The sequence below is a fragment of the Dicentrarchus labrax genome, unplaced genomic scaffold (genome assembly GCF_905237075.1).
Source record: "Dicentrarchus labrax unplaced genomic scaffold, dlabrax2021, whole genome shotgun sequence".
NCBI lineage: Eukaryota > Metazoa > Chordata > Actinopteri > Moronidae > Dicentrarchus > Dicentrarchus labrax.
In genome coordinates, this window is record NW_026136715.1 from 2,483,118 (window position 1) to 2,494,439 (window position 11,322).

General features: G+C 37.2%; 1 protein-coding gene across 1 annotated transcript; it reads left to right on the top strand.

Annotated features, from left to right (window-relative positions):
- Positions 1-1,894: 1,894 nt before the first annotated feature.
- On the top strand, positions 1,895-10,489 carry LOC127377635 (uncharacterized). The gene is made up of 6 exons (XM_051425716.1): positions 1,895-2,033; positions 5,821-6,159; positions 6,760-7,083; positions 7,683-7,739; positions 8,920-9,083; positions 9,542-10,489. Exons 1-6 carry the CDS (start codon positions 1,994-1,996, stop codon positions 9,584-9,586), a joined length of 969 nt encoding a protein of 322 aa, XP_051281676.1. The 5' UTR covers positions 1,895-1,993; the 3' UTR covers positions 9,587-10,489.
- The last annotated feature ends 833 nt before the right edge of the window (positions 10,490-11,322 follow it).

The following is an 11,322-nucleotide window of genomic DNA, read 5'->3' on the forward strand; positions in this document are numbered from 1 at the left end:
CATATTCAAGCTCATACACATACATTAAATCAGATACTGCAATCGTGAAAAATGTATTAACTGTATTCAAGTTTATCAAGTGCAACACACAAAGAAGTCAGCAACTTCCTGGTCAAATTGGACACATTAAATGTCAAAATCATTGTCAGCCCATGTCCCAGTTGTTCCTTCTCAGAGCATTAAATTGAAACAACAAACAAGCTGTTATAAGTTTTGTGTTGTGTTTATTAATATTGACTTCCATTCATCATTCTTAGCACACCTCAGAGCAGCTTCATTATGAAGTTGACACATTTTCAAGAACCACTACAAGAGTTGTAAATGATGAAGTCACACAAGGCCACAGTATCAAAGGCCTTTTGATGTCTAACATGAAGATTCCACAATATTTGCAAGCATCAAACTTCTTTCGAATGCAGCCCGTTAAATATTAAAGGCAGGTTTCAGTGGAACGATATTTTCTCAATTCTGACTGTAGTTCAAATAATATTACTCAACGTGTATCCATCTCTTCATGTATGATCTTTTCAATGACCTTGGAATGAACACGTAAAAATTAATCTGGTCTATGAATTCCTTTCTCAAAATCTCTTTGTATAGAGAGGAATAATGATAAAATAAAAATTATCAATAGAGTTTATTATTACTTCTGCAATATAAACTGTACATCAGGAGAGAAAATGAATAGTTTTTAACTTGTTCCCTTGTTTAAACAGATAAACAAAAAGCAGGAAGTATAATGTCATTGATGCAGTGAGTTAAACAATGGGCAGCATCATACATTTTGGGAAATTAAGTTCTCCTCTTCATATTTTGTTATTAACTAACTTCCCTTGATCTATGGAGAGATTTTTATTGTTGTTACTTGTTACTGTTATGATTTTGGGTTTTTCTTGTTTTCTTATGTAGTTTTACTCCTCTTGTGTCTTATTCTACTTTATTTCCTGTCTTTGTCTTTTGGTAAATGGTAAATGGATCTGTACTTGTATAGCACCTTTCTAGTCTTCCGACCACTCAAAGCGCTTTTACACTACGTGCCACATTCACCCTTTCACACACATTCACTCAGTGATGGCAAAGCCCATCGAACCGAAACTAACGCATTCATACGTTTTCCCACTGTTTTTGATTGTTTGCCTCGCCTGGATTGTTGTCACCTGTGTCTCATTAGTTTCCCCCTCAATAGAGTATATATTGGGCACATCCCAAGTCTCTTATTTGACATTTCCTCGGTCCTCGCTCGAACCGGAAGTTGTTCTGATCTGTTCATGTTTTGAAACAGTTTTATTCAGTTGTACAACAGAAAAGACTTAAAGGATGAAGATAACAATTTGTTGGTTTTGCAAATGTATGTGTGGGTTGTTGATTGTTTTGTAAATTCAATGCGATGAACACTGATTCTGATTGGCTGGAAGGTGTAGATAAACTTTCAGCAACCAGAAAGAATAAACTGGCACCTGTGATATTTTATTGCAGTTCTAAATAAATGCACCAGTATTAAAGTATATTTAAAGATATTAACATTGACTGAGCTAAAGAGGTTGCTGCTGGTATTATTTGGGCCTTCTGAGTCACTTCCTGTTTCGGCGCATAAAATATATTTATGAAACAGTTGAAACAGAGAAATAGTTGTATGCGTAAATAGACAGAGACAGATAGATTTGATTACACAAGGTATTTTGTCTTTTTAAGACTAATATTGGACAGAATGAGTCAGTAAAATGTATCATTTTGTCCTGTGTAGACATACTGAAAATCATACCGGTTTATCACAAATAATGACAATGAATTCACTGAGAATGAGTTTTAATGACAGTGTTAATGAAAAGTTATACAGGAAACCTGCAGTAGAAATAAAGACTGATGGAGAAGGGAGGAGATTAGAGCTGTGTGTTGTATTTAGAGGAGGGACTCCATCATTTAAAAAGACAGAAGTTCCTGGTTTACCAGTGAGGAAGGAAGAGAGGCAGCAGTAAACCATCAGAGCGTCAGCATGAAAGTCCATCACACTTTGATCTGTTTCTTCTTCCTCTGTGAGTACATTCACTTTGTCTTTCTGACTCTCTTATGTCATTTTTCTTTATTTGGAGTGAATGATGCAGTCACACAGGGCCATGTACCTTTTGGGGACTCCTACTCTTGCACCTCTCTTTTTACTGAAGTTTACCCAACATAAAATAACATATTTTAAGTGTAAACCTTGTTAATGATAATCAAGGTCATTCAATTCAATTCAATTCAATTCAATTTTATTTGTATAGCGCCAATTCATAACAGAAGTTATCTCAGGACACTTTTCAAATAGAGCAGGTCTAGACCGAACTCTTTATAACATTATATACAGAGACCCAACAGTACCACTATGAGCAAGACCTTGGCGACAAGGGCAAGGAAAAACTGCCTGTTATTGCACACAGTGCTTAGACTTTGGGGGTGTGAAGTACAAGGCAACAACAGTGAAATACGGACAGGGATGAGAATCAATTTGTAATGTAATCTAGTGGCTTATAACATACAATTTATAAATGTTAAGTTAAAGGGTGTTTGGTGTTGTTTTGGGCTTTATTAATACTGTGTTATAGGGACTGTACGGAATTCCCTTGATTACACGAACACAAACTGGTTTGGAAGCTGGAAAAAAATAGATTCTGGCAAGAACTTAAGATACTTTTTGAGAGTACAAGTAAGTAACAAAAAAGTATAGCAATACTCATAATCTAGTTCTATAACCAATCACACATCCTGTTGTACTAATGGCCTATATGTGTCACTGTACAGTGGTAGCAATTGCACTTAAACTATGTACTCTGAAACCCAATGTTAAATCTCTTTCCTTCCAGAAATACTAGTGCACAGCACACATAAATCCCAGTAAGAAAGGATAAAGGCAAAAGTTTTAAAAGTTTAACTGATGATTTTGATTAGGCTATGCCAGATTTTAGGGGTGCTACAGCCCCCTCACCAGCCATGACAGATAGGATGGTGGAAAGCTTGTGTCCTCTTACACCACTGTTCACTGTACGATCTGCTTTCATAGGCTTATCATAAGCGAGTGTTCATGAGATCAACAGTCGCACAATGTAGATTGCATTGAAAGGATAAAAGTATTATTTGTCTGTGTTTGTCTACGTAGGTTTGACTTTGTGTGTTTTTTAGCAGTGATTCCACCACGTACAGTCTATGATTGTACCATGCACAATATCAGTTATTTTTCCTTGGTTCTATGAAAATGAATAATATGATTTTGATAAAAGTCATAATCAGCCATCTGTTTAAGAAAACCTTACACCTCAATGGTCTTGTTCCTTAAGGCCCTGACACACCTGGCCAACAGTCGGCTGTCAGCCAATGTCGGGCTGTCAAGCAGGGCCGGAGTGGGACTCATTTTCAGCCCTGGAGGTTCATGCCTCAGACCTGCCCACTTTAGATCACGACCTATTATATTAAAATAATGTAATTATAACTTTACATGTTAAGCCTACAATAGCGCACTGTTCTCTAAAGCCTTGTAATTCCGTGTATTTTTTCTAAAATAATTCCAATTTAGTGGAAGTAATGGTTGCTTCACATCTCCACCATTATTCTTTGCAACACAACATCCTTTTCAACACATTCAAAAAAGAATAAATAAAATAATAAATATTAAATTTGAAAAAAAAAAGGGTTGCACTCTGTAATAACATTATAATCAGAACTTAGATTTCACAAATACAACATCAGCATGTCTTTTTCTGCAATATCAAATATCAAGCAAATTAGTGTTCAAAGAGATCTAATCCTTAAACATGAACAAAGAATAAAATAAGTATTGCACTGTTCTCTGCAAGTTTGTTATTCACAGTATAACATAACTTTCTAATGATGTCATTATCTTTTTCTCCTCTGCAAAAGAATAGTTCCAAAGAAACATGGCCTACCCTAAAACATTAATAAACGCCTGAGCAGCGCACTGGTCTCTGACATGAGAATTTCTTTCTCAGTGCACATGAGCATGAATGCCTGAGTATGTTTTTTATGAATTTCACTGTTTAGAAACTTCTCTCACAGCCTACTTGTGTGATGGACAGTGTTAATAGCAACCTGTAGGCCAGTCCAATCACATGGTAGGCATCAGTTAGCAGATTGTACTGAGAGAGGATGAGATGAACACAATCCATCTTTGCTATTGAAAACTTTTGGTATAGCAATATTAGGGGTTTGTTGAGGATGATAAGAAAAAAAAATGTATATCCTGTGACTGAGGGCGAGCAAAGTAGTCAAAACTATCAACAGACTCCTCTTCATCTGTCTCATTCCTATCTTGTGGTTCAGGGTTCTGCTGCTGAGCTGCTGCCTCTGTAATCAGTCCCTGAGTTGACTCTGCTCTCCCTTTCACACTTCCTGCACCTGTATCACATAAAAACCAATAATCTGTAAGGCTTTAGCATATTTGACATGGAAAACATGTTTTGACTGAACCAATTAAGATTTTGTTCAATGGCAAAATGGGCAGGCTTATTCCATATTACTTTACTATTACTAATGATAAAAAGTATAACGGGCCACTACTATCATTTGGGCATAGAAAAGTGGTTTTATTGGAATTGATGCTTTCTTGTTCACACACCAGCTCACCTGTTTCTTCCTCACCACTGGCTCCTGGCTCTGCCTCTGACACTAAATCATAAAAATGGTCATAAATCTCAACACAAATCTCCCCTTTTTCAAGTCAAAAATTCAAGTCAGTTTTCATTATTGTAGTGCTGAATCATCTCTCATCATCAATTATCTGAGGGCATTTATCATATAGAGCAGGTCTACACCATACTCTTTATTATATTCATTCTAATAATATTTACTTAATGAGCAATCCTACCTGCACACTCTGGACCTGTGGGCTCATGGCTGGTGCTTGGTGATGCATCTTGCATCTGAGGGGCTACAAGACAAAGTTTGTGGCCAGTTATGTGGCGTCGCATCATACTATTATTTAAATTATGTAACGTTAGGTTAAACAGGCTATATGTTACAACGCCACACAATTCATTGACTTGATAGACTAATTCATTACCTTGAACGGTGCAGGTAAAGTTGCATTTTGTTCAACATCTTGTCTTACCCGTTTCATCATCTTCATTGGTCGTTTCAGACCGCGAGCACGTTTTATTGAAAAAGCTGCCGATTTTTGCACATTTGGCTGTATCTGTCTCAAATGCTTTTCTCTTTTAAATTCTGGCTTTTTCTGCGCCACCCTTGCTCTTTTTATTTTGCATTTTGCAAAGACCCTTGCACTTGTGGGGCTGGAGGCTACAAACACCACTGACAGTGTGCGGTGTGCACGGACGTGTTACGTCAGGCTGCGTCTGCAACAAAAGAAAAAGAAAAGAGCTGCAAGTGGAGACGGCCCAGCGACAGCAGTAACAGCATATACGTGATACCCACTCAGTGCGATGACTGAACACCGGCCCAAAATAAATAAATAGATAATAATAATAATTGAACACCGGCACTCGCGGCCCAAAAGTCAGACCGGCCCACCGGGAATTGTCCCGGTCCTCCCGATTAGCCACTCCGGGCCTGCTGTCAAGCGTCTATGACTCTAGTGTCTGCTGTGTGTTCGGCTGACTGAGCTGATGATTGGAGGAGAACTGACTGTCTCTTTGATGACAAATGGTTTTTGTGTTAGTTGCTTTGTTCTTATTCAGTTATTATGTCCTGTTGTTTTCTGATGATGTTAACTTCATATGAGATATGTATTTCAGCTGTAAAGGACAAATCAAAAATGCTGAAAAAACGATGAAAGTACTGACCATCAGTGTTCCCTGTTCATCTTTTCAACAGCACTGTGTGGGGGAGACTCCGGGCTCGTCAGTGCAACCACGTTTGCAGGAGCTGTAGGAGGAACTGGTGGAATTAGTTGCTTCTTGTCTCTGTCTGGAAGCAACAAGTTCTTCTGTAAGGAACAATGTAAAGCAGAAGATATTCTCATTAAAACAGATGGCCTCACAGCTCAGAGTGGCAGATACAGCACTGCATTCAGAAACACTTCTTCTGAAAGAGGAATTCTCACTGTGACCATCACAAATCTGACCAAGTCCGACTCAGCATGGTACAGGTGTGGTTTGGGACCAACCGTTGTTCCATATTCATATGCTGACTTTGAGATCAGAGTTTTAGATGGTGAGTTTCAACTGAAAATAATTAAACTTGATATATTTAGTGCATTTGACATATGTATTCAACAGACTCTTATTTTGTTGATGTTGTATCAAATCATTACCACACCGCTTAAATTATTATTTTAGAAGAGTAGTATAGAATATAAGAAAGGGTTAGGGTTACACCTTACCAGCCAAGACTCAAGAACTTGATTACTGTTTTGTAAGCACTTTGTAACTGTGCATTTTAAAAGGTGCTATAGAAATGAATAAAGTTAGTAGTAGTAGTAGTAGTAGTATAACGCAAAATCAATGAATCCCTGTGTATTCTGCTTGTCCTTCCCATTTTGTAGAAGCCTTGTTTCTAGTTGTGAAGATGCAGAGCATGCAGATGTGTAACGCGAACGTCTTACATTTACCCTGTCTAACAGTCTGATTTCATTCTCACTGGAGGAATTTGCCTTAGATTTTTAATGAGTTATCAAGAACAATAATAATCACACTGAGGCATTTTAGGCTGCAACAATCCCCAAAAAACTGGGAAATATATATATTGTGATCAGACAGCAGCGTCTTACATCAGGTACTGACAATAACTGATGACCGTTAATCTTTTCAACAGCAACGTTGGATGGAATCTCTGGTTTTGTCCATGCAGATACTGAAGGAGAAACTATTGTTTATGGATGCCACGGTACTGTTTACGGAAAGCAGAAGTTCTTGTGTAAGGGCGATTGTAAAACAGAAGAGGACATTCTCATTGAAACAGAGGAGAACAGAGCTCAGAATGGCAGACACAGCATTCAATATATAAACGGATCTGTATTTGGACTGTATGTGATCATCACACAGGTGACCAAGTCAGACACAGGATGGTACAAGTGTGGTTACGGCAGAGCTTTGTCTCCAGATTCATACAGGATGTACCCGGTCCTTGTCATTGATGGTGAGTTTCTTATTGAATCTCAAGAAAATGTTGTTTTATAATCCATCTACCTTTGGTTCAGTGAATATTAACTTTTAAAGAGCTGATAATGAAAACAACTTGAATTGTTATTTAGAATCTCAAACTAAATAATGAGAGAAGTCAGTGTATCTTTTGGTTATTTTATTTTATTTTCAGAATTTAAAAAAAAAACAAGAAAACTGTGGTTATTTGATTTTTATTTTAAAATACAAAACTTGAAATTAAATATCAGGGTTTTCTTTGACATGGTCAAAAAGGAATGAGCTACATTATCTAAATTGTTTGATTTTTTTTTCTTTACATACAACAAAAAATGAAATCTCCAGAAAAGAGTTTTATTGTTTTCACAAAAACTAAACAGTAAAATAATTTCAGATGGTTATAGTCGGGGTCAGGAGAAGACTCCATTGAAAATTTTAGCAACCTGTTAAAGGAAAAAAATGCATGAAGAACATATCTCCACATATTACAGGCTTTGATTCAGTATCTGATTGTTTCATTGTGTTTCCATTGATCACTGCTCCAACCACTTCCAAACCAAACGGGACTCTTTGACCTTCAAACATCATCGCCATCAGCCTCCACACCAACAACAACATCAACAACAACACCAACAACGACAACAAAGTCGACAGGTACAGTTCATCAGTGTCTCTCTGCCAAATTAATCTTCAGCAAATGTTCTGTAACTGTAAAATTTAGCAGCACTAAATAAGAATACAATTATCTTCCGATGTCTGTTTCAGTGCATTTCACATACAATTTTACAACAAATAAATACTATAATAATAAATACTTGTTATCTTCAGTAGGAAGAACAAGATGTACTATTCATTATTTTTATTTATTAATTATTATACTTGTCCTATGTTTCTTGTTAAACAATATTAATATCGGTCAGTTTGCAAAAAATTCTCCACCTCTTGGTGGCCACAGTTTTTTGCACACAGGACAATGTCACATCACAGTACGTTATATGCACGCAGATGGCACTGGTAGTATAATACCTGAACACCACAAAAAAAACAAAAACAGTCCAGCAGAGAGAGGTATGAGGGAGATCGAACAGTTACAGTGTCCCAGATAATAATCACTGACAATACATCCAATACGGAGAGTCAAAAACAAGCAACGTTCCGCAGAAGTCAATTATCATAAGATATGAGAGGAAAGTATTGTTCTTGCAACTCCATTTCTAAAATTTAAACTCTAACGTGGCTCACCTGGTAGAGCTGCCTCCCCATGTGCCCGGGCTGAGTCCCAGCTGCGGTGGACATGGGTTCGGCTCCAACCTGTGGCCCTTTGCTGTGTGTCCTCTCTCTCCCCTGCCCTGTTACTCTTAAGCTGTCTCTGTCAATTAAAGGCCAAAAAAGCCCCCAAAAACAAACAAAACAAACAAAAAGCATGTCATGTGATAATGTCTTTCAGTATAACTTATGGGACCACTAAAGGTTATTGCAGGACAAACATTTAATATCCCAGAATTCACAGAATAGACACGACCACACGATCCAGCCATGTACTATGTTTCAACCTAGTCTCGTTATTAAAGGTGCCATGTGGAGTTGACTGTGTTGGCTCATTGTGGCATTTGGTGGCACGTCACTTCCACCTGTATATCAGTGGGTTGGTGTCTTTGTTAGGAATATTTATCGCACCAACCACGTGTAAAAACAAACACGTTAACAACAACATGTAAAAACATTGTTCCATAGCTCCACTGGTGGTCAAAGACTCCACAGCGCACCTTTAAGTTCCCAATACAAAACAAATAGTTCACTACTTTCTCTCTCTCTCACTCTCTCTCCTCCCCAGCCCTCTCCTCTGTCTCTCACCCAGGTCTCCTCTTGGCTCTGGTTGTATGCATGCCCTTGCTTTGTGTTCTGTTGGCTGCTTTGCTGCTGCTCCTCTACAAATGGAAGACAAGCAGGAACTTTGGTTTGAACACCAAAGGAAATGCAGACGGCATGCACGTGGAGGTGATTTCCTTTAACTTCTCTTTTATCTGTTGGCTGTATAAGTTTATATTTGGCTGTTTTATATTTTTACTATAAATCTCAGTTGAATTTTACTGTAAAACCAGATAAGTTGAAACTGATTACATCGAAGTAAAATCAACTCAATTTTGTAAGTTGAAAACATTTTCTTGATGAAGTAGCTTTAGTACTTTTAAGTGACACTGACTTAATTTGTCATTTTTATTTGTACTGTGAAAACAAAATGTTTAGTAATAAGTACTTAATCAGGAATCTTTAAATAACTTACAAAACTAGGTTTGTGTCACTTAAAATAATTAGTAAACGATTAGTGATGCTCAATCAATATATATTTTTTTATTTTTAAAAACTTCCTTTGTGTTACTTACAATTTTAATATAATCTGTTTCAACTATATTTTGAGTTAAGATAACTTGATGTTATTTCTGTTTAATTTTCAGTCTTCCGTCAACTATGTGAAATATGCTGACGACAACACACGTTAGAACAACCCTGAATCCAGGACCACACCTACTGAATCCAGATTGTGCAGCTTATAGCTTATAAAGTGTTGCAAGGTCATTTTTCCGAGGGTGTTCACCACTCACTTGATTATTTTGAAATGTCCAATTTGTCTTTTGTTTTATTCTTCTTTTAAACTTTGAGCAATGCATAGGGAAATTAGTGCTATCCAGCGTTTACCAGTTGTTCAATAAGTCATGCCAGGTTGCATTCAGGATTACAGCTAAATGCTGCTTCGTGGTTAGTTTGGGCCCGTCTATAGATCCAAGAGCCCTACTCAGTTTGAATTCTTTAAGCATATTAGAGACGTATGTTGTGCACAAACTATTCAGTTTATAGACTAGATGCAGCACTTGAGCAGACATGAATCCAGGGAAGTGTACAGTTTTCTACTTTTCTCTTTACTTTCTATTTAATGGTACTTTTTAAACAATGTCTAGGGAATGGGGAAGAACCTGTGCAGTTATCACCTGCTCCAGTAGCAGTGAAAAACTGACTGTGAAACACACAAGCATTTATGTGCTGAAGAGAATGTTCACATGCCAGGCAATTAATTAATTAATGGTGAATACAAAAAACATGAAAACATCTCTAACTCTTTCTCTCCTACTTCCCTGTCTATTTTCACCTGTCCAATGAAAATAAAGGCATAAAAAAAAACAAAATATCTTTAAAAAAATATTTTTACAATCTTTTATATTACAATAATTTCAAGTTGTGTTCCTAATCATTACGTCTGTGGTTATAATTATGATAGTTTGGATATTCCTTGCATCAAACCTTTAAATATTGCAGCAAAGCATACATATACTGTACGACTAACATAGGTTAAAAGTGTGAATATGATTAAGCATTTGGAATAAATCTGGCACAGTTCACCAAACTCATTTCTCTGATGTCATGTCTTCCATTGCACCATACACACAGAGCTGGTGTGATCCCACCACAAGATGGTCTCTTATCATTTATCAGTTGTTTTTGTTGAAGGTCCAGTCTGTAACATTTAGGAGAAATGGAGAAATGGAAAATAATGAAATGTAATCGTTGTGTTTTCGTTACCTTAGAATGAGTCAATAAATACAGAGGAAGCAGCTCCTCTTCTATAAACTCCGCGTCTGCATCTGGACATAGTTACTGTATGTGAAGGGGTCGGCGTGACTCTGAATATATCTTATAGCCATTCCTGACTCCAGTAGCACACCAGCAGATATGCAGTAATATCTGTTATCTGTCGTCCAAAATGTACTTTTAGTATTGTTGGAATTGTTTTCAATGTATTTGTTACATAAACACAGACAATGCAGGACGAGACACAAAACACACACCAGAGCGTGAACCTCATAGTAAATCCCTTTCAAATATCAGATGGAGGACACAAGTGCCTCCAGTATTCACAGCATAGATTGGTAAACCTCCACAGGCCCAGCAGGTGGGAGTTAATTCTGAGCTGAACACAAGAAATCAGCTCTTCAGGATTTCTTTGCTCTTTCTTCTGGATTTTTGTTTATTTTATATATTTTAACTTTTCTTATAAATATTGTCAGACATGAAATCTTCAAAAACATCAGCCACTAAAACGCAGACCAGTGACTGTAGCAGGATCACATTAGTGATGGAGCTGAATAATTCAACCACTCTGAACTGTGTTCATTTCACCAGTAGATGGCGATGTGCACTCAGCCATAAAGCAGTCTGTCAAAGCCTCAGTGCCTCAGAAAGC